This window comes from Callithrix jacchus, chromosome 12, assembly GCF_049354715.1.
Source record: "Callithrix jacchus isolate 240 chromosome 12, calJac240_pri, whole genome shotgun sequence".
Lineage (NCBI taxonomy): Eukaryota > Metazoa > Chordata > Mammalia > Primates > Cebidae > Callithrix > Callithrix jacchus.
The window spans coordinates 81301196-81325634 of NC_133513.1; the positions used below are offsets into that span (position 1 = coordinate 81301196).

At 38.9% G+C, this 24439-nt stretch overlaps 1 protein-coding gene across 1 annotated transcript in view; it reads left to right on the top strand.

Annotated features, from left to right (window-relative positions):
• The first annotated feature begins 451 nt into the window (after window positions 1–451).
• Window positions 452–24439, top strand: part of LIPK (lipase family member K) — a 32292-nt gene continuing 8304 nt past the window's right edge. The window contains 8 exon segments of the mRNA XM_078344018.1: window positions 452–560; window positions 2695–2833; window positions 6587–6785; window positions 7768–7877; window positions 9543–9679; window positions 14740–14886; window positions 16717–16788; window positions 20284–20355. Of these exon segments, the coding sequence (XP_078200144.1) occupies window positions 456–560; window positions 2695–2833; window positions 6587–6785; window positions 7768–7877; window positions 9543–9679; window positions 14740–14886; window positions 16717–16788; window positions 20284–20355 (981 nt within the window). The 5' untranslated portion in view covers window positions 452–455.

The window sequence follows — 24439 nt, forward strand, 5'->3', positions numbered from 1 at the left end:
TTAAATTTACAAGACATGTCAACACATTTTTTTCATAAAGCTTTTTGCCAGTGCTTATCTCCACCATCTGAAAAAAGTACCAAATAATCTAATAACTAGAGATAATAAATGTACTTTGATTAATTTATTAGCCAATATATTTCTTTTCTACAAATTATCTATTCCCTCTTTTGTCCAGTTATCTGCTGGAAACTTGATTGATTTATTAGTTTCTATGTTCCTTTCGATTTATTCCCTCCTTTCTTCTTTCCTTGTGGTTTTTCTTACTAAAAAGTCATTTTAGATTTTTCATGGAATAAATGTTGTATAATTCAGTATTCTACTGGTTAAAGCACAGTCTAGAAATATGTTTCTGCTCTCTCTCACAGCAGTGTTATAAAAGATTATACAAAATTTCACTGTGTGGAATTTCTCTTTGATGACATATTAAATTTTCTTTCCCAGGCAGACCCCAAATGTGGCAGCTTTTAACAGCAGCATGCTGGATGCTTCTTCTTGGATCTGTGTATGGTTATAATAAGAAGGGAAGCACCGCAAACCCTGAAGCTAATATGAATATTGTAAGTCATTTATTAAGAAAAAGTCTAAAATAAGGAATTCTTCATATTTCATCATTTTAGATACAACTAGTGTTCCGTCTTAGTTTTCAACAATTCCTCCAGTGACTAAATCTGTGCTTCCTCCCCTGTTCCTTGACATGGCTAACGTCTAAGAATTAAAAGATCTGATCCAAGCTGGAACAGAAATATTCCATCTCCTCGTGGTTTGAACTATCATACAGTAGTGGCTTCCTAAAGAGAAGTTTCATGAGTTAATATGGATGATTTCTACAGAATATCTTTGAGTTTTCCCTGATGTTTTCAATAGAGCAGTTCCTTTGATTTTTGTGAGCTATGCCAATGCACTTTTTTGGTTTAATAAGTCAGCGATGCTTTCTGTTGTTTATTACCAAAGTATTTTAACATTCAGGAATTCATATCAGAAATGGAATGAAATGGTGTTAGGCAAAGAAAAAAAGGACAAATGACAAGTATCTACTACAGACTCCATTCGGATAATATGCTCCATTCTCCTATATAAACGATGTACAGTTGCTGTCCTGTACCATACCCAAGCTGTATTAGAACCACAAGGAGAATGAAACTGCCGAAGTTTTTAAAATTAGTGTCTCTTCTTGTTCCTCTCTCCAAAGTATCCAACAAGTACCCCTGATCTCCTATCATACTGCTGAACTGACTAATTTTTCTCTTTCTAGTATGAGTGATTTTTGGTTTTTAATCCTTCTATAATGATAATAAGAACAATCATCTCTAAACCTCTGGTTTTATGTTAGGCATAGTTCTACACGTATTACATATGATCCTCATAATGTCACACAGCCTGTCTCCAGAGCCTGGGCTCTTCGCCACTGCTCTATGTAGCCCATAATTTATACACGCATCTCTGTTTCTGATATGGGAAAATGCATAATCCTTTGATAAAGCCATAAGCTTTAGAGTTAAATTTACTTTAGTATTAATCTTGTTTTTTATCTCTTTCTAGTATATACTCTTGGACAAATTGTTAATTTACCTGAACGTCAGTTTTCCCATCTGTAAATGGTACAATTCTATCTCAAATTCCTCTTGTAAGGTTAATGAGAAAAGGAATGTAAACTTCTATGCAGAAGATAAACAATAATCACTAGTTCCCCTCTTTTTCGTATATCTGTTGGTGGGGTATCTTCTCTGACCCCTCTAGGCTCACTCTGTGCTCTTTAACACCTTTCTCTCAGCCCAAGGGGCTGAGCTGTAAGGACAGGTCAACAATCTCCCTTGACTTTTGGTTTTCAGTTCAATTCAGCCAATGGAAATTGTGAGCAGGAGATGAGAAGGAAATTGGCAAGTATGTTTGATTTTTGATGGCCCTGGCTTCCTTCCTGTGAAGTCAACTTAGATAAGCTGTCTCCCTCAATTTGGTTATCTCAGCTTGACTTTCTCCTTCTGGATTCTGGTAACTGCTTCCTCCTGTCTTCATTCAAGTCTGTTTGGTCATAGATCACTTGTTATTAGCCACAGGGTACTTCACAGTTCCCTGTGGTTTCCCTCATTAGATGACCATAGAATTTTTCATCAAAACAAACTAGGGTGCTTTAATGATACAGGCCAACAGGCAAAACCAGAGTATCCTGAGCAAGCAAGAATGTAGAGTCACCCCACCCAGATTTACCTATGCCTCTGTATGTAACTCCTTCTAGAAATCCCTCTTAAATTATCCTCATAGGAATATTATATGCTGTCACAGCAAATAGACTGATAAATAGTAGGTGCAACTTAGAGTACTACATTGCGGCCAGGCATGGAGATTCACACCTATAATCCTAGCACTCTGGGAGGCCGAGGCAGGGGAATAAATGACTTGAGCTCAGGAGTTCGTGACCAGCCTGAGCAACATGGTGAAATCCCATCTCTACAAAAACATACAAAAAACGTAGCTGGGTGTGGGGGCGGGTGCCTGTAGTTCCAGCTACTTGGAAGGCTGAAGGTGGGAGGATTGCTTGAGCCCAGGAGGCAGAGGCTGCAGTGAGCCGAGATCACACCACTGCACTCCGGTCCAGGGAACAGAGTGAGATCCATCACAAACAAACAAACAAAACAAACAAACAAGTACTATATTGTAATTCATGTGTAGAAATTAAGAGATTATGACATGAAGATATCTATTTCTTCTTTTTAGAGCCAGATTATTTCTTATTGGGGTTATCCTTATGAAGAGTATGATGTTGTAACGAAAGATGGTTACATCCTTGGAATTTACAGGATTCCACATGGAAGAGGATGCCCAAGGAGGACAGGTATTATTTATTTTATTGTGAAAGGAAAAATGCCTAAAGCAGAGGTACTTAGATGTTCTGGGAGAAGTCAAGCAGTTTTTGTTCTGAAATCCTCTGCAGTCTCTTCCATTGGAGGAGAAAGATCACCCCCCACATCTCTGTTTAATTTATATAGCTTTGAAGTTTTAAGTCACTTTTACATACACTGTTTATTTGGTCTCTCCTTTTCTTCATGACTTACCTTCCTTCCAAGCAAACACAAAAACACATCATGTTTTTACCTTAGTGATACCACTGTCCAGTTTTGGAAACCAGGAACCTAGGGGTTATTCTTGATACCACCTTCTCCCTCACATTCTACATGCAACCTGTCATCTCCATCTATCAATTTTGCCTTCTAAATTTCTCTCTAATTTGAAAACTTTCAGCTTCAATAATCATTCAAATCCAGGTTTGAACATAATGTCTTCAAGTACTACGATGCCTTCTCACTGGTATTAAACTACTTGTAGTCAGTTGTGGATCCAAGTCTGTGTGATTTTATTGTTTAAAGTAAATATGACCCTATTAGCTCCCACCTAGCAGCACCTTCTCAGCTACTCAAATCACTATCTAGTTGAGCCTAACTGCCTTCACTCCAGCCTCCACCATGTCTATCAGGGTGACCCAGAAGTCCTACAAGGTGTCTACCTTGGGCCCCCCGCCTTCAGCAGCTGTTGGTACAGGAGTGTACCCAGTGCTTGTATCAGCTCCTCGAGCTTCTTTCAAGTGAGCAGCAGCTTTCTGGGTGGCCCGAAAGCCACCAGCATGGGTCTGGGTGAGGTCTATGCTGGGGCTGGTGGTATGAGAGGTATCACAGTTCTCACTGAACCAGAGTCTGATGAGCTCCGGAAAGCTGGAGGTGGATCCCAACATCTGTACTGTAAACACCCAGGAGAAGAAGGAGATCAAGACAAGTTTGCCTCCGTCACTGACAAGATGTGAATCCTGGAGCAGCTGAACAAGATGCTGGAGACCATGTGGAGCCTGCAGCAGCAGAAGACAGCTGGGAGCAACATGGGCAACATGGAGAGCTACATCAACAACCGTCTGTGGCAGCTGGACACAGGGGACCAGAAGCTGAAGCTGGAGGTGAAGCCTGGCAACATGCAGGGGCTGGTGGAGGACTTCAAGAGTAAGTACCAGGATGAGATCAGCAAGCATATAGAGATGGAGAATGATTTTTCCTCATTAAGAAGGTTGTGGATAAAGCTTATAGAACAAGTGTTCTCGCCTAGAAGGGCTGCTCAAGTAGACAAGGAGATCCATGAGCTGCAGTTCCGGATCTCAGCCACATCTGTGGTCCTGTCCATGAACAACAGCTGAGTCCTGGACATGAATGGCATCATTGCGAGGTCCCCGCCCGGTACCAGGAGATCGCCAGCAGCAGCTGGGCCAAGGCTGAGAGCATGCACCACCAGATCAGGTACGAGGAGCTGCAGACTGTCTGGGAAGGCTGAGAATGAACTGATCACAGGAAGAAGATCTTTCAGATGAACCGGAACAACAGCCAGCTCCAGGATGAGATTGAAGGCCTCAAAGGCCAGAGAATGCGGAGCAGCGTGGGGAGTTTGCCATTAAGGACTCAATGCCGAGCCTGCAGAACTGGAGGCCATCCTGCAGCTGACCAAATGGGACAGGGCGCTGTAGCTTCGCCAGTACCTGGAGCTGACAAAGTCAAGTGGGCCTTGGGCATCGAGAGCACCACCTACAGGAAGCTGCTGGAGGGCAAGGCGAGCCAGCTGGAGTCTGGGAACACAGAGCAGGAGTATCCATAGGAGGACTAGCAGTGGCTACCCAGGTAGGCTGGGCTCGGCCTCACAAGCTCTGGCCTCAACTATGGCCTGGATTTCCAGTGCAATTTTGGCTATGACGGGGACTCTGGCTCTTTCTGCTGCACCAGCTCCTGCAGGGCCGTGCTGTGAAGAAGACTGAGAGCTGCAATGGGAAGCTGGTATCTGAGTCCTCTGATGTCCTGCCCCAGAGAATGGCCACGGTAGCTCTTCTCAGCTTACCACTCCTGTGGGTGACCCACAGCCTGCTGGGGAGGCAGTTGTGCAGGGGAGCATGGGCAACTGGAGACCCATCGGACGCACAGCCCTAGCCCTAGGCCCATTCTAGAGGGATAATTTACTGCCTAGGGTACACCTCTTGCCCTTGCCTCCAACTAACAAACCAATTCTATTTTTTTTTTTTTCCCCTAAAATAGAGCCTCGGTTATCCTCAGGAGTCTCAAAAAAAAAAAAAAAAAAAAAAGGACCCTATTAGTTCCCATCAGTTCTGTGCTTAAACGTCATTAAAGAGCCAATTCTAACTCCCACAATGCACGTGACTATCTGAGTGGGGGGGAGGGGACGATGAGGGAGGGGGGAATGAGCAGTTCGTTCCCCAGAAACTATTTGCTTTTGCTTCCTTCTATCTCTTCTTAGCTCATTTTATACTTTGACACGTCGAATAACAAAAATTCTCAACCTCAGAAAAACTAATTATTTAAAGAAAAACTCTAGATTTCTAAAAAGAGAGTAAGATATGATGGTGTTGCTGGTTTTACCAAGTCAATCATTTCCCAAAATAGCTCCATAATTACAAATAAATTTGTAAATACTCAAGATAACTTTTAAGTCTCCCCAAACTTTTCTCTAGTCATTTCTACCACATAGCTGCCAAACTGCATGTGACAAAAAGCTGTGCAATGAGAAACTGTTTCTCTGAGTTGCCTGTGATCTGTCTCAAACACAGATCAGAGAGGCCTGATGGTACTTAACTATTTAATGATACTTAACTTTGGCAGAGTTAGCAACACCTGTTCTTTCTCTCTATTCCAAAAGGTGCATCAATGGACATAGACTCTTAGTTCCCTGTTCCCAATGGCTGAAGGCTCTCTGTGAGTCTAACCTACTCACTCTCAGGAAGCCATTCTAGCTCTAAAAGTGGCCTGAGGGTCCTGAGATATCAAAACAGCATCACAAACCACTTATAAAGGAGAGGAAAAGCCTTGTCACTTCTTCCCTCTCTTCTTTTTCAACACTTTCTCACTTCCTTCTTTTTCCTTTTTCTTTCTTAGTTAAAATGTTCCTATTTTACATTGGGAATAGGATTATTGTATCATGTTATAAATTTTAAATTGTGTAAATTTCTACCTATAACCTTGCTTTTTGCTGACAATTCAAATGAAATGAAGCAGTGCCTATAAAACCTAGCACAGTGCTTGACATTCAATGAGCATTCAACAGACAGCATTTTAAAATTGTTTTTATTTTGGAAAAAAAACTAAGTTTTTAATCAGATGAGCCTTGAAAAATATAATGCTATTAATATGAATTACAGTAATAGAGCTAATATTTACTGTGCCAGACAGCCTTTTACATGTTTTAGTTCTCAATGAATTCTTATAAATACCCTAGGAGATAGCATTTGTTGTTATTTCCCATTATACAGATAGGTCAACTGAGGCACAAAGGAGTTCATGCATATCAGAAGGGATTCTGAACTAGGGCAATCTAACTTCCACATGTACATAACACAATACATTATATATGATCCTTTACAAATGAGAAAACAAGACAGAATGTAAATAAAAGTAAGTAGCTCAGAAGGGACAAGATTCCAGGTTTGCCTGGCATCAGATTTTATCTCTTAAGCTTTCTTCCATACTACAGAAATTCAGGATTGAGATTTTTCTTGTGGACACTGAGGAAGTTCAGACATGAAATTCTTGTTGCCTGTGTTTTGCAGCTCCAAAGCCTGCTGTGTATTTGCAGCATGGCTTAATTGCATCTGCCAGTAACTGGATTTGCAACCTGCCCAACAACAGCTTGGCTTTCCTTCTGGCAGACAGTGGTTACGATGTGTGGTTGGGAAACAGCCGAGGAAACACTTGGTCCAGAAAACACCTTAAATTGTCACCCCAATCACCAGAATACTGGGCCTTCAGGTAAGGAGAAACCTACTAATGAATAAAGTGTGTACTTTGCTCATGTATATGTATAAACACCTAGTGATTTTTTTTTCCTTTTTGTGTCCAAATGCACCCAGTGGAATCCATAAGAAGGAAACAGACCTTTCTTTCTCTACCCAGACTTTCTTCACAGGCTCTAAAGAACTATAATTATTATTGCATGGCTGTTTGAGAACTCCTGCCTCCTTCCTGGTGTCTGTGTGTGAGTGTGTGTGTGTATGTCCTGGGGGTAGTAAGAAGAAAGCCTGATTACAGAATGGCTAAGCAGCAATGTCGCCAGCAGCGGCACCTGGGGTGCTATCTGCTTCAGAAGCCACGTCTACCTAGTCACAGGGGCAAACCCATGCACTGGCATAGGAGCTAAGAACCATGCCTTGGAGGTCATAAAAACCCTGTGTTCCTTGGCTTCCTTGCCTGCCTTCTTTCTGGAAACCATTGGCATTTCCTAGGTCTATACCACAGTCCATTGCACCCTTGCAAATGACTAGATAATTTCCTAGGTATTTCTTAAACTATACACAGGATCAGAAGTAGATGAAGTCATTGATAAATATAAAGATTACTGGGTCTCTTCCCAGGAAATTCTGATTCAGTCAGTCTGGGCTGTGGTCTGCAAATCTGTTTGCTTTATTATTCTTTCTTTTAGATAAGCATTCCAGGTAATTGCTCTTTTCAGAGGAGTTTGGTAAATCTGTCATAGAATTAATGACACATAAAGCAAGAAAAGCATCAGTAGGCCTTGACAAATCAGATTTTTCTGATTTGAGTTTCTTAAAAACTTTTGACTTGCACTCAAAGTGACACCCTTTAAAGTTGCATGGATGCCTAATATCAGATATTGACACCAGTCTTACATTTAACAAAATCAAAGCATTTGTGTTTGCACTGAGTGTGTTTAAATGTTCTAGGCCTAACATGAGATGACTTTTCTAATTGTGTTATTCCTTCTTTTTGTTAGTTTGGATGAGATGGCTAAATATGACCTTTCAGCCACAATCAATTTTATCATAGAGAAAACTGGACAGAAGCAACTCTACTACGTGGGCCACTCACAAGGCACCACCATAGGTGTGTTTGGGGCAGATGTGATCAGAGATGTGACATTTATCTCTTAACCTTTCTTCCATACTACAGAAATTCAGGATTGAAATTCAGGTTAAGAGATAAAGGTTAAGAGAAAATGTCAGGGGCTCTTCTTCCATATTCATGGAAGGGGGTCAGCATTTCTTCTCTCTGTGCAGTCTCTAGCTTGGGGACTTGAATTGGAAGACCATTTCCTCTGGCTAATTTCTGAAGAGTAAATTAAATAATAATGATAATAGGGAATTTTCCTTCAATACTAAATTTGGAGGTTGATAGATAAGCCTGAAAGAGGGAGAATAATTCATTTATTTGTTTGTAAACCTAGCAGACATTTGTCAGACAGTGTTATATGTTGAGAAAGCAGAGATAAATATGGTATTTGTTCTTTCTTTGAATATCTCACAGTCTAGTGAGGGACTCAAGAAAGAAAACAGAGATTACAAAACTCAGTGATTATATGCTACAATCAGTACGACTTTTAGTTGTCAGGGAGGCGTTGGAGTAGGCCAGATGTGGGTAGGGCTATGTTGGCAGTGTTATGAGGCCCATTTGTCTTCCTACTGTTTGGCTAGAGAACTCAACAACACCAACAGGATTTCCACCAGCCTGTTTCCTATATCTTAATTATAATCAGGATTCTCGTATAAAGTAGTTTTTTTTTTTTTTTTGAGACGGAGTTTTGCTTTTGTTACCCTGGCTGGAATGCAATGGCGCAATCTCAGCTCATCACAACCTCCGCCTCCTGGGTTCAAGGAATTCTCCTGCCTCAGCCTCCCGAGTAGCTGGGACTATAGGCATATACCATCATGCACAGCTAATTTTTGTATTTTTAGTAGATACAGGGTTTCACCATGTTGACCAGGATGGTCTCGATCTCTTGACCTTGTGATCCACCCGCTTTGGCCTCCCAAAGTGCTGGGATTATAGGCATGAGCCACCATGCCTGGCCTAGGTCTTTACATACTTGTACTGTGTCACACATCTTGCATACATTCTCTCATTGGAAACTGCAAACATCTGAAACCACTATCATCCATACTCCACAAATGGTTGAAGAATTCTTTCTAATGGTGATTTTCCCAAGTAACATCTTACGTTTCATATATTTAATAAAGATTATGTACACAAAAATCATCCTATAAGGATTTTATAAATCATCTGATTTGCTGTGAACTCAATAACTACTGCCCCTAAAAAATTAGGGGTCACCAGAAAGAAATTTAATCTACTAAATTCAACAAACCAATGATTTTATAAAAATCATCCTATAAGGATTTTACCACCCACATTCACAGACTAAGAAAACCACGACTCACAGAGGGAAGGTCACACAGCCGGTAAATAGGAAGTCAAAATTAGAGCCCAGTTTTGTCAGATACCAGGATTATGCTCAAGCTGGAATGGGCTTTGGAGTTTACCTAGATATGCCCCACAGTAGATGCTTGAACCCTCTCTCCTTGCACTCCCCAGGAAACACTTTATTCTGAATTAGCCAATTCCAACATTGAGAAATTGAGAAATTATTCTCTACAAATGGTAATAATTGTATGTTGTTTTTTGTTTTGTTTTTAATATGGCTACTTTTACTATCATTTAAAATGAACAAATAATTATCTGAAAACTAAGAACTAGTGTCTTCTTCCATTTCAGCTTTCATAGCATTTTCTACAAACCCAGAACTGGCTAAAAGGATTAAGATATTTTTTGCACTGGCTCCAGTTGTCACAGTGAAATACACCCAAAGTCCTATGAAAAAACTAACAACTCTTTCCAGGCAAATAGTCAAGGTATGTGACTTCCCAAGTTTTATTCTGAAATAACTCAAGTAGCTCTGTTTCCACTGATTTCAACAGAAGATCAATGACATTTTAGAAACTTCTGAAAAAATAATAGGTATTCGAGATATTCATGTAAATTCACTGATGATGTGTGCAATCTTATTAGCAGAGTTCAGGGAATTCCCCTGTTGCTAATCTACCCTACTTTCTTCATCTTTGTCTAGAAATGTGTCTCCTATGCCACTCCTGAACCACAGAAAGGGAGAGCTTATTTGAGTGGTTTGTTGAACTTAGTAGATGAAATTTCCTTCTGATGACCCATAATTTTTTAGGGGCAATAATGGCTGAGTTCACAGGATGGAATCAGATGGTGTGGGTTTGAATCTTATTTCTGTGATTTGCTAGCTGGGTAAATTTGGTCAAGACCTTAAGTGCTCTTCATCTGTAATGTGGAGTAACGATAGTTCTTACTTGTAGGACTACCATGAGGACCAAGTGATTTAATACAGTATATCCTTTAAAACAATGTCTTGTATATTATAAACCTTTAACAAATGTTAACAATTGTTTTTGCTATCATTGGTTTTATAAAACATACCCTCCTCCATCACTAAATGCCCAACCTTGTTTCATTTCCTGATACTTTACATGCTGCCATTTTGACAATTCCCAAAACCTAGGCAAAATTCTAGGCTCCATAATCTCCTCTAGTTGACAGCTAATTGGATTCTTTATCTAGTCCAGGGGAATTGCATTGCATGTGTTGATGTGTTTTCTTCTTATATTTTAACCCATGTATTTCTCCTGTGTTAATACCGCCCATGGTGGTGACTGTAATTTTCAGTGATTTCAATGAGACCAGATGAAAGTGAAACAATTCTGAGAGAAGCCCAAAGATGCATAGAAGATTCTTATTTTTGAGAGCTAAGCAAATTAGTCTGTGGTGATTGATGTGCTTATTTATACATCCCAGAAAGACAAGTAGCAGAAAAACCACCTGAAAATGACAAAACATTGCCTGCTGGTACTTGGGCCTCTTATACCATTGAGATTTCAGTCTGGCCTGGTCCTACTATTAAGTAAACAACGTCAGACTTATTGCATTATTTCTGTATTCCCACATAGTTAAGAGATATTTGGGGATGGTGGGATCTTTCCATTCCTCTTCGTTTGCACAGTTCTCTTCAAACTTCTCCATAGCCTGACGTGTGTGTAGGATTTCAAGTTAATTCAGCCAAAAGATATCTATGAGCTACTATTTTAAGGCCCTGGCATTAGGAAATAGCTATGTCTACAAGGCAACTTTTCAGCTGATTGGTATGAGTAAAATAGGATGTATGTGAGAGTAGAATGGGATTCAACTAAGAAGAGATTAGGCGACAACGGAAGGAAGTTGTGTCATGTCTATGAGTTTAAACTTTGTTCTGTTAATGATGAGCCATCTGAAGAATATCAAAAGAAAAGTGGCTTGATCACATTTGTAATTTTAGAAAGATTGCCCTTTCAAAATTATAACTCCAATAGAGGAACTATAGTACCAATAGAAGAATTGCCACATATGACCTACTAATTCCTAATAGAAACTCCAGTATTACAATAACAGGGCAAAAACATTGCTAGACAAACTCAGAAAAAAGCAAAAATACTTCTAGCTGTTGGAATCACAAAAGACTTTTTCAATAAGATGGCATTTTACTTTGGGCTTAAGGTTAAGATTTCAATATACAGTGTGGTATAGAAAGGCTTTCTGAAATAAGAGGAAAACATGAGCAGCATTGAGTGGTGAAGCTCAGGCCATGGAAAATCACACATAACTCACTTTACTGGAGCTTGTATTAGTATTTGTAAAGGATAGTATGAGAAATCATGTTGGAAATGTAGAGGCAGATTCTAAAGGGGTTTGAGTGCCAAATTAATGAGTTTGGAATGTATTTTATAGGTAATTGGAACATGAAAAGTATTTGCACAGAGGAATGACATGCATAATGTCCCTTTTTAGAAAAATTCCTCTGGGAACCAGATGTAAGCAGATGAGGGTAAAGGACATCAAGAGGGGTGAAAGTTTAGGAGAATAATTATGGGGTTACTGCTAACACATCAGCTGATAGATGTTGGGGAATGGAACAAGAGTTGTGCACAGACAAGGAGAATTATTATGGGGTTATTGTTAACACATAAGCTGATAGATATTGGGGATTGGAACAAGAGTTGTGCAACAAAAAAATAATCTCTGACACTGAAATGATAGACAATGTTTAGGTATGTTTTCGACTTTTTGAGGGAGGGGCTTTCTTTCTCCTCTCCTCTCCCATCAGCCAGATGTTCGCAGGCATGCTTGGCGAAAGTCTTCATTTTTTTTTTTTTTTTATGGGAGCTTCTGGAATGAGACAACCCTTTTTCTCTCTGATTAGCACTTCTTTTTCATGGATACTGCCAGTTCTTTCAATTGCTCCATTTCTATCACATTCAACTCAATTCATGTACGTCGAATTGAATCAAGTATAAAGCATAAAGACTTGAGTCAGACAGAACTAGTCACATTCTACCTCTGCCTCCTACCCACTGTAACCTTGGACAAGTTATTTAACCATGCTAAGCCTCAATTTTCACATTGATAGAATGAGTAGAGTTTGTGAAATTGGGAGATTTATTCATCCTTTCCCCCTTCCTCACCTCCCATTTTGCCCCTGGACATTTTTGCCTTTGTGTTCTTGTCATTCTACTTTCTTTCTGACCTATAGCTTGCTTTGATCCTTTGCTTTTGCAAGTCTCTACAACATTAAAGATTGTTAGTACTGTCTCCATTTCTTAATAGAACCTGAGGCTCAGAGAGGCTAAGCAGCCTGTTCCAAGTCAATCAGCTAATGGATGGCAGAGCCAGAACTTGAACCCAGATGTGACCAGGCAACCCATGGTCAGTGGTCTTTTTATATGTGGTGTTTTTCCCACTTTTTCAATGCCAGCCTGAAGAAGTTAGTGCACAAGGGTGACCAGCTCAGTCAGCTGTTGAGGGCTGAATCAAGCCCATGTTCTCCTTGGCAAGCCATGTGCCCTGGCATGGACCCATGTAGCCAGAAAGAGGGGTACCTTTTCTAATTCTCACACATACCCAAATTGCTGCTAGAAGGAGCCTGGCTCCTTACTGTTATGTGACAAACACGCCCCCTCCACAGCCAACTTGGAATTACATCTACAAGTTGGTATATTTGCTACCCTGTACCTGGTTGCTATACTACTGCCTGGCCTGATTTAATATCCTCCCTTTTAGATTAGGGTAAAGTAGAAATTATTCACCTTTGGGTAAATGCAGAGTAGTTTTGCTGAGTCACTCAGCCATCGATATTGAGGTAGAGTAGAGTCAGAGAATGTCCTGCTAATTTACTCTGTATTTGGGAAAGCCATCTCCAGGTTTCAGAACAGAGAACCAAAAATCCATTATGGTAAATGTCACCTGTTTCTTAACAGCATATTTTCATTGTTCATTACTTGTATGAACTGGATATTTTCTTTCACATGGATTTTCTTGCCAAGCATGGATGACTAAGTTATTGATAAAGAAAAAGTAAATTTGTTTACTGGTTAAAGTCAGATCCTGCCTTTTACTTTAATTATTTATTCATGTGACAATCTATGTAAGTTGTCACACTTGAAAACATGAACTAAATGTCAACATTCTTTTAAAGGATAAGCTCATTTTATGAGTGTATGCTGCTACTATTATTAAACTGTTATGGGGACATTTATACAGGAAGAATTACAATTTGGGAAGTTAAATCAACTATCTAGTGTATTATCCAAGTGTTGTAGTGATTGTGACACAATGAAGAAGAGTCTGGAATCAATCGAATAATATGTACAAGGCTTATTATTACTTTCCAGACCTAAAGAATTGAGATATGGTGTGAACTAGTTTAACATATTGTTGTCCTTCCTTTCCCTTCCCTTTTTCTTCTTCTTCCTCCTCCTTCTCCTCCTTCTTCTCTCTCTTCCTCCTTCCCTTCCTCTTTCCCTGCCTCCATCCCTCTCTTCCTCTCTTGGGCACGAAGAGGAATATGAAATCTTGGTATTTCACTTATTCCATGGAATATCCAATATTACATTAAATAAAATTTATATCTGACTATACAAGATAACCATTTTTAAAACTCAGAATTTAATAAGCTATACTCAGTAGGAACTTACTTGATCTAGTTTTCCAGAGATAGGAGGAGGTCTCAAAGTGAATTAGATCTTAAGTGAACAAATGCCAGTTATTATTTTTCTTTAGTTGTAATTGCTGGTTAATAAAGAATTCCAGAAGAAATGTGTGTTCATTTTTTACTGTAAATGGATGTTTCCAAAGTTTTAAGAACTGAAAAATGTCTTTTTATGTTTATATCTAGTTTATTATGCTAAGATTATAAAACTAGTAGCTGTTAAGCAAAGAAACTCATTTGCAATGCTGCCTGAAATTCCACCGGTAAGGATTCATTTTTGTAGGTTAAGCTTTTGCCGATAGAAATAATTCATTAAAGGATTCTGGAAGAAATGGCTCGAGTCTGTATCAATCACTAATTATGATAGTAATAACCATTACATTAATTTATATTTTAATTAAATAGTATTTTTTCATGTGTTCCAGATGCTAGGAACTGCAATGTCTTTTAAACACGACCTACTAACTTCACAACATCCCTCTATTAGAAAATTTTTCTATTCTATAGATAAGAAAAATAATAATAATAATAATAAAAATTAAGTACTCTCTTAAGGTACAGAATGTGTTTGAATCCAGAATGAAACACATATACGCCTCACTCCAAAGTCTTACCAATTTCCTGTGGGAACTAGTTTCTCAAGGGGCATTCTAAAAACCACCCCAATTAAAGGTTTTTGGGAAAAGCCATCAAGAGGTGCATTGGAAAGATTACAAAGCTAAAATTTAACAAGCCTCATGATTTCGCTCAGGACCAACACTGAGTACTGAGTGTCATCTGGTACTGTGCAGTCCTTGTTTGAACTACCACTCTTTCTCCACTTTTGATATCCACACCTATGAGATTTGATGGTGTTTTGAAATTATTTTGTAGGTGTTGTTTGGTGAAAAAATGTTCCACCCTCATACATTGTTTGACAAATTCATTGCCACCAAAGTGTGCAGCCGGAAGCTATTCCATCGTATTTGCAGCAACTTCCTATTTACTCTGAGTGGATTTGATCCGCAAAACTTAAATATGGTAGGTGTAAATAATTGGGTCTGGGAAAGCAGTTGTTTTGTTGCACAGAAGTGATGAAAGTTCATTCTGGATTGCATGAAAACCAAAATTCAACGTTTCCTTTTTGCTTTTGGAATGTAATTAGTACATTCATGGCTTCCAATGAGGGCTGAGTCAACTTGCTTTCATAGGAGGATTTGAGAAGAAAGATTTCCTGCCAACAATTCTCATCTCTTCTTACCTGAAACATCTTACATTTAGATAAAGGCTATGGTTTTGATATCTATCTTGCTGTGCCTGAGCCTTATTTCAGACCTACTGAAGTAGAATCTCAGGGGGTGAGTCCAGACATCTGTATTTTAATTTTTTACCAGTTTTCCACTTTCACAGGTGATTTGGTAAGTTATTTTGTGAACCACTTACTTCCTTAACCCAAAGGCATAAAGGAAGGATGGTTCTTTAATAACAGCTACAAATTTATTATTCAAGGGGTACCAACAGGGATCAGTGTCAGGGTTCTTGTCAAGTAATTTCTAACTTAACCGAGATTCTTTCCATGATGACCCATGGGAGAGGGAAGAGGGAAAGAGAGGTGATGTGTTTGAAGTCAGAGGTAGGATCAGGCTGAAGATGTTCTCCTCCTCTCTTGCAGACTTCTGCCCAGAGCCTACTCTCCCAGTCAGTGGAAAGCATCGATTAAATTTTTTCTTGCTTTCAAGCAAGATTTATAAAAGACTTTTTATGTAAAGCATACCTTAGCCACTACCTTTCTATGTTCCTCTCTCACTTTCTCAGTGTACCATGGAAACTATGCTTGCCTATCACTTAGATGCAAGCATAGGTGTAGATGAAAGCATATCATGTAGGCAGAGCTGAGTAAAAAGACCTTGACGCAAACACAAAACAGTGTATTTTAAAAACACCCTCTCAGCATAGCCTAAGAGTTTGCTAAAGAAAGACATCACAAAATAACACCCTTGACTATTCATTGGCCTTTGTTGTCCATATGGACACCTTTTGTCAAATCACCTTTGTCTTCCTGACAAAAAGGAAAGCTCACAGAATATTATAGCACCTTCAAGGACATTTGTTTCAGTGAACCATAACCAGGGTGCATAAGTAATACTGGTGGAACTTTGAAAAATTCACATGTCCAGAACTCAACTTCTGAGATTTTGACTTTTATTCAGTGTGTTTGGATAAGTAGGTTAATATATTTTTAAAGCTCTAAGGTGTTTCTGATGCTTACTTTGGTGGAAAATATTTCTTTTTATTTAAAAAATAGTGCAATGGAAAATACGAGAGAATCAAGAGTTTGTGTTTTGTTTTTGTTTTTGTTCTTGTGTGTGTATCCATAAGATATCTAAATATACTGACTGAATTGATTCTGCCCCACAAACTTTCAGAGTCCTGTAGAATATTTACTACATTTTAAAATTCAGAAAACAAAAGGCAACAGTTAGAGCAATTCTCAGTGTCTTAGGGTCAACAGGTTTCTTTGAATGTCCTTTGGGATTTTACACGGGGTGAAGGAAAAGATCATCGGAGTTTTTATCCTTTAGTCTCCTACACCCTTGGACCTAGAGAGTTGAGTCTGCAAAGAAAGATAGATTTCCTTTTGCTTTTGACCAGTGGGATGCTCTCTGTTAGCTTTCTGAAGATATTACTGAGGATGAGACAGCTAGTGGAGGAAGTTCTTAAAGATGGGCTTCTTTGGTTAATATGTCTTCAGAGTATATGGTAGTTTTTTTTCTTAAAGAAAGGAAAATAAACTATTTAAATTTCTCTCAAATGTTTACTCGTGATATGATGATATGATTAGCCTCTAGATGAGAAACAATCTCTTTGCAGAGTCGCTTGGATGTTTATTTGTCACACAATCCTGCAGGAACATCTGTTCAGAATATGCTACACTGGGCCCAGGTACGTGCTTCTTATTCCTGTTTGATGCACACATACCTCTGCAAGACTCTCAAGGAGGGCTCTCAGAGAGCTCACTGGAGGGTTCTGCAGGCACCCGCCACTGTCACATTGATGGTTTTGGAATCAGCATCAATTATTCATTTTTATTTACTGCATTCCCATTTCTTCTCCTTGTCCTCAGTGTCTGGGTTTTGAGCATAGTTCTCAGATATTCTGACTGAATTCTGATCCTTAGATTTTTCCAAACTGCCTTTTCAAGGGAATGATTTTATTTCCTCTTTCAGAAAGTCATCAGTTCTAATAAAACTTTATATAAAATGATGCAGCTTATTCCAGAAAGAGCTATTCATTTCCAATCAATATATGGGAAATTTTGGATGGGGAAATAATGCTTTATTCAGAGCAAATTGAATGATAGAGAAGAATTAAAGTAAATTTATTGCTTATGTTTTACCTTCAGTTAAAGTTTTATTTGTTTTGTTATATTGCTCAATATTCAGAAAGCTCAAAGATAAGTCACATTAAATTGGTACGGTTTTCTGAGCTGTGTGTGTGTGTGTGTGTGTGTGTGTGTGTGTGTCTGTGCATGTATGCACACATGCATGTACATTGATTTGTTTATCATGTAATCTTTGCCTATATTCTTGGCTGGTGGCTCAGACACAACCCCTTTTGAAAAGTGAACAAAATATACATAATTCTATGTCAGGGAGAGGGCTGATGTCTTCTCAAAGTTTTAATACATTCCCCCACTCCAGGGAATTTGCATTTTAACATATATCCTAACAAATTTGCTCCCTGTTTTAGAGAATCGCTACTATAGATAGTCTGAAATACTAGGTGAGGATTTCTGAAATTCTTGGAAGAGTTTGACTCCCAGGAGATAAGGCTTCAAGTTCCTTTAGGAAGAAAGATGCTCAGGACATAGGTCCTCCTACTGATGAGGAGACAGAGAAGTCCTCTTACGAACACATGGCCTTCCAGGTAGTACACATTGAGTTTCAGTTATTGAGTACTTAATATGTGCTCTTCTTGCTGCTTATACATATAATTTTATTCACTCTACAAACATCATAGCATATTCCTTTTTTTTTGAGACAAAATTTAAAAAGCATGCAATGGTACAATCATATTGCCCAGGCCGGAGTACAGTAGTACAATTATGGCTCACTGTAGCCTTGACATCCTGGGTTTAAGCAATTCTCCCATCTCAGCTTCTTGAGTAGCTGGCACCACAGGCATGCACCACCATGCCCAGATAACTTTTGTTTCTTTTTACAAATATGAGGTCTTGTTTTGTTGCCTAGGCCAGTCTTGAACTGCTGGACTCAAGCAGTCCTCCCACCTCAGCTTCCCAGAGTGCCGGGATTACAGGCGTGAGCGCTGCACATGGCTGCCTATTCTGTAAACATTTTACAGTTGACTTCTCTTAAGAAAATCTTTTCTCCTTTGACAGGAAGCCCTTTTCAGAATATAAATAAGTAGGGATGGGGGGATGGTAAATATCTGGCTATAAGTTACATAGGTAGCTAAAGCAAGGGTGATGATCATGATGATGATAGTAATACTAGTTTTAAAAAAGCTATTTGCAGCTCCTTATCCTTTTATGTACAGATCTTTTATTACTGAACTAGCAACTAGCCTTTTCCACCTTTAAAAGTTCTGCCAAGTCATAATCATATTGTGTATAACTTGGAAATGGTGCTGTTTAAAAAACTTGTGTATTTATACAGTTAAAAAAAATCCTAAGAAAGAATGTTACTATCATTTTCATTTCACAAATATCTTAACCTTGAATCACAGATTCGGTAATCTGTAAAGCCTGTATACAAATGAAATATATTAGTCTCTTTTCACACTGATATAAAGAACTACGTGAGACTGGGCAATTTATTAAAACAAGAGGTTTAATAGACTCACAGCTCCACAGTCTGTACAGGAAGTATGACTAGGAATCCTCAAGAAACTTAAAATCACCACAGAAGGCAAAGGGGAAGCAAGCATGTCTTACCACAGCAGAGCAGGAGGGAGAGAGGAAGATAGGGGGATAGAGAGAGAGAGAGAGAGAGAGAGAGAGAGAGCACGCACAAGTGCACAAAGTGGGAACTGCTGTGTACTTTCAAGCAACCAGATTTTATGAGAACTCAACTGTCAGAAGAACAGCAAAGGGGAAGTCTGCCCCCACGATTCAGTCACCTTCCACCAGGTCCCTCCTCTGACATGTGGGAATTACAATTAGAGATGAGATTTGGGTGGGGACACAGAGCCAAACCAAATCACCAGATTTGATCCTAGAGCCCAAGTTTCTAACTAGTACATCCTATTGCCTCCCATTGCTAAAAGCTTTCAGAGTTTCCATAGCAGCAGACTGCTGCCTCTCTGAATATAAATCACGATGGGAATATATTTTTAAACTAAAATTCAGAACTAAGTCACTAAGTGGGAAAAATATCTGAGATTCATGCTAAAAAAACCCACAGTCTGAGAATAATTTAATGAAGTGCTTGACATAAACATCAAAATTACCTGCCTAATCAATCCCATATGGGTGTCAAATAACAGAAAAAGGAAATGCTGTATGTATGAATGTTCTTACATTCTACTATTGGAAGTTTCAATGCCAAAATGCAAAAGCACTCATGCACAGTGTCTCAGTCATCCCATGGCTCCATATGAACATCACAGCAGGTGGCTTGACCCCAAATATGGGAGGCAGACAGCAGCCACGTACCTCACACAGAACTGGGGAAACATAGTGGGTGAATATTTCTTCTAATAGTGAAAAAATGTTTAAGGATGGGAATAATCATAACAGCTTAGACCCCATCATAAGGATAAGATACAAAGTTGTGTAATAACAATAGCAGTAATTATTAAATGTAGGAAACAAAATGGCAAACGACTTTTTTTTTTCTTTTTTGAGACGGAGTTTCACTCTTGTTACCCAGGCTGGAGTGCAATGGCATGATCTCGGTTCACCACAACCTCCACTTCCTGGGTTCAGGCAATTCTCCTGCCTCAGCCTCCTGAGTAGCTGGGATTACAGGCACGTGCCACCATGCCCAGCTAAGTTTTTTTGTATTTTTAGTAGAAATGGGATGGTCTCGATCTCTTGACCTCATGAGCCACCACACCCAGCCGCTAATGACTTTTTAAAAAAAATTATAAAAATTCCTGAAGCAAAGATATTCAAGGATCATTCAATTCTGTATCTTTAAAAAATATTTCTATGTGTAGCATGGTAACATTTAAAGGCATTGGATTTAAATGAAAACTCTGAGAATTTTCATTGGAAAGATACAGGAGTAAAAGATTGCACCAATTTTGTGAATTATGATCAATTTTATCATTTTTTATTACTTTCTTTATCTTTATTGAAATTTAGCTGATATGTCTAAAGAGTGGGGCATAATGTTTATCTTCTTTGTATATTTCTTGTGTACTATCTCTAAATATATACTGTTTACTTATATTAATGTGTTCATTTTATTTTAGGCTGTTAATTCTGGTCAGCTTCAAGCTTTTGATTGGGGAAACTCTGATCAGAACATGATGCACTTCCACCAGGTACAAAAATAATCCTTGTAATCAGTTGCATGCTGCAAATGAACTAACAAAAATAGTATCCACTCATTAAGCACTTGCCACTTCCCATTTGCCACACTGGATATTGTTTATTGCTGTTCTCACAGGCTGCTTATTGGTTCTTGCCATGTGCCATATCATTATTTCTAATTATTAACAAGGACCTTGCAAGGTAAATATTATTATCCCTATTCTTTTTGGAGGCTCAGAGAGGGTAGGTAAATTACCAGAGTTATTTAGCTAGTAAACAACCAGGGAGAAGGGCTCAAGATGGCTAGATACAGCCAGAAAGAGCTTCTCCCACTAAGAGACAAGACCATTAAGAAGACTGGAACACTCTGAGCATATCTTCAAAAGAAAGTCATTAAGAGTTAATGGAGGGAAGATGCTGACCCTGAGCTGAAGAGAGAGAATTCTAGCAACACTGAACAAGGTTGCTGAGAACCAGGACTCATTCCAGGGCCTGTGTAGCTCCTGGGGGAGAGGTGAGTTAAGTAGGAGTGCAATGGCCTACTCTCACTATGGACCTAGCTGCAGGAGACCCCACGACCTCCATAGACATTTGAGCTAGTAGGCAGAGCTGCTTGTAGAGTTGGCAGGAACAGGACTCTAGCCTGTACAAAGCCCAGAGGGTTTGGTGCAGGAATGGTTGCAGTGAAGTATGGCCAGAGACGTCCATTCCCCAAGACTTGCCAAGCTCCTCTAGGTGGCATTGGCCTTTGTAGACTGTTGAACCTTAACAGAACAGGGCTATCTTACCCATGGATGGGGCCAGCATGATCTCAGCACATCCCTGTCTGCTGGCTTCTCTCAGAGTTCCTGACTGGCTGTACCTGCTTGCAACGCAGCCTCACATGCTTAACCAGGGTGACTCTCAGTGGTCACTGCCATGCCTCCTTCATTGGCAGATTCTGCCTAGCCATAGGAGAGCTTTTACACATGGGTCCCTACCAGTGTGCAGCCTCCCCTGACTGCTTTGCAAGCACACATGTATACAAACCTTGTCACCACCACCGCCACAATGACATGCTTTTGCTCCACCTCCTATCAGAGTGTTGTTGCCAGAGTATGAAGAACATGTCAGCCCCTCCAGTACAGCAGTGGCCAGAGGACAAAGCTGTGGACATGGTTATAGCAAGGTTATAGCACATAGCCCAGGTTATAGCACACAGCCCAGGAGTGCTGAGCTAAGCCCTGGCACCTTGAAATCATTCAGAAATGAAGCCAGTCAACTAAACACAACTTATATCACAGTCAAATTCTCAAGGGCTTCAAAGAATGTAAAAGCAAGAAGACTCATCCAGAGGATAGCAACTTCAATGATTAAAGGAATATCAGCCAAAACAGTTGAGAAGTAACCAGTGCAAGAACTCTGTAACTTTGAAAACCAAATAACCTCTAAAAAAAACCATGCCACCTCTCCAGCAATGGTTCTTAACCAGATTGAAATACCTGAAATGACAGATATGTAATTCAGAATCTGGATGGCAACAGAGATCATTGAGATTCAGGAGAAAGTTGAAACACAATCCAAGGAATCTAAGGAATCCAGTAAAATAATTTAAGAGCTGAAAGATGAAACAGCCATTTGAAGAAAGAACCAAATTGATCTGATAGAGCTGGAAAACTCACTATAAGAATTTCATAATACATCAGAAATATTAATAGCAGAATAGACTAAGCTTAGGAAAAAATCTCAGAGATTGAAGATTGATTATTTGAGTGAACCCAGTCAGACAAAAAAAATTTTTAAAATAAACAAAACCTGCAGAAAATATGGATTATGTAAAGACACCGAACCTACAGCTCACTGGCATTCCTAAAAGAGAGGGAGAAAGAGTAAGCAACTTGGAAGACATATTTGATGATATTGTCCATGAAAATTTCCCCAACGCCACTAGAAAGGTCAACATTTAAATTTTGGAAATTCAGAGAACCCCTGCAAGGTAGTATATAAGACAACCATCCCCAAGACACATAGTAATCAAATTTTCAAAGGTCTACATGAAAGAAAAAATATTAAAGGCAGCTAGAGAGAACGGACAGTTCACCTACAAAGGGAACTTCATCAAGCTGACCATGGACCTTTCAGTAGACACCCTACAAGCCAGAAGAGATTAGGGGCTTACATTCAACATCCTTAAAGGAAAGAAATTCCAATCAAGAATTTCACATACAGACAAACTAAGCTTTATAAGTGAAGAAGAAATAAAATATTTTTCAGACAAAATTGCTGAGGGAATTTATCACCACCAGAACTGCCTACCTAGAGGCCCTTAATGGATTGCCAAACATGGAAATGAAAGGCCGTTACCAGACACTACAAAAGCATACTTAAATATATAGACCATTGACACTAGGAAGCAGCTACACAATCAAGCCTACATAACAACCAGTTAGCAACACAATAACAAGATCAACGTATATCAATATTAACCTTGAATGTAAACAGGCTAAATGCCATACTTAAAATGCAAAAAGTTGCAAGATGTATAAAGAAACAAGATCTAACTGTTTACTGCCTACATGAGACCCATCTTGCGTGCAATGATACCCATAAGCTCAAAGAAAAGGAATGGAGAAATATCCATCAAGCAAATAGAAAAGAAAGAAGAGCAAGGGTTGTTATTCTTGTTTCAGACAAGACGGAATTTAAATAAACAATTATCAAAAATAACAGAGAAGGGCATTAAATAGTGCTAAAGGATTCATTGAATTTAACAAGAAGACAATTATCCTAAATATATATGCACCCAACACAGGAGGACCTAGATTCATAAAACAAGTCCTTAGAGACTTAGATAACCACACAACAATAGTGGGAGACTTCAACACCCCACTGACAGTACTAGACAGATCTTTGAGGCAGAAAACTATCAAAGATATTTGGGACCTAAACAGGACACCTAACCAAATGGACTGAGAAGACAGCTAGAGAATATCTACCCAACAACAGCAGAATACATATTCTTCTCATGTGCACATGGCATATACTTTAAAACTGACCTAACACTCAACTATAAAGCAATTCTCAACAAATTGAAAAAACTGAAATTATACCGTGTACACTCATGAATCACACACAGTACAATAAAAGTAGAAATCAATATCAAGATGATCTCTCATACCCTTGCAATTATAAAAAAAATAAGACAACCTTACCCTCAGTTGATTTTGGGTAATAATGAAATACAGGCAGAAATCAAGAAATTCTTTGAAACTAACGAAAACAAAGATACAATATACCAGAATCTCTGGGACACAGCTAAAGGAGTGTTAAGATGAAAACTTATAGTGCTAAACACGCAGTCAAAAAGTTAGAAAGATCTCAAATTAACAACCTAACATCATACCTAGAGAAACTAGAAAAACAAGAGCAACCCAACTCCAAAGCTAGCAGAAGAAAAAACAACCAAAATCACAGCTTCACTGAATAAAATTAAGATGCAAAGAAACATATAAAAGATCAACAAAATCACAAGTTAGTTTATTCAAAGAATAAATAAAACTTATAGACTGCTAGCTAGACTAATAAAAAACAAAGAAAGAAGATTCAAATAAACACAGTCAGAAATGACAATGGGGACATTACCATCACCCCACAGATATATAATAATCCTTCAGAGACTATTATTAACACCTCTATCCACACAAATTAGAAAATCTAGAAGAAATGCATAAAGTCCAGGAAGCGTAATACCTCCAAAGATTGAATCATAGAAGACACTGAAACCCTAAACAGATCAATAACAAGATCCAAAGTTGAATCAGTACTAAAAAACTACCAACCAGAAAAAGCCCTGGACCAGAATGAATTACAGTCGAATTTTACCATACATGTAAGAAGAGATGGTACCAATCTTGCTGAGATAATTCCAAAAATAATTGAGAAGAGACTCTTCTCTAACTCGTTTTATGAAGCCAGCATCATTCTGATGCCAAAATCTGGCAGAAACACAGTGAATAAAGAAAACTTCAGGTCAACATCCCTGATAAACATACATGCAAAAATTCTCAACGAAATACTAGTGAACCTAATACAGCAACACATCAAAAAGGTAGTCCA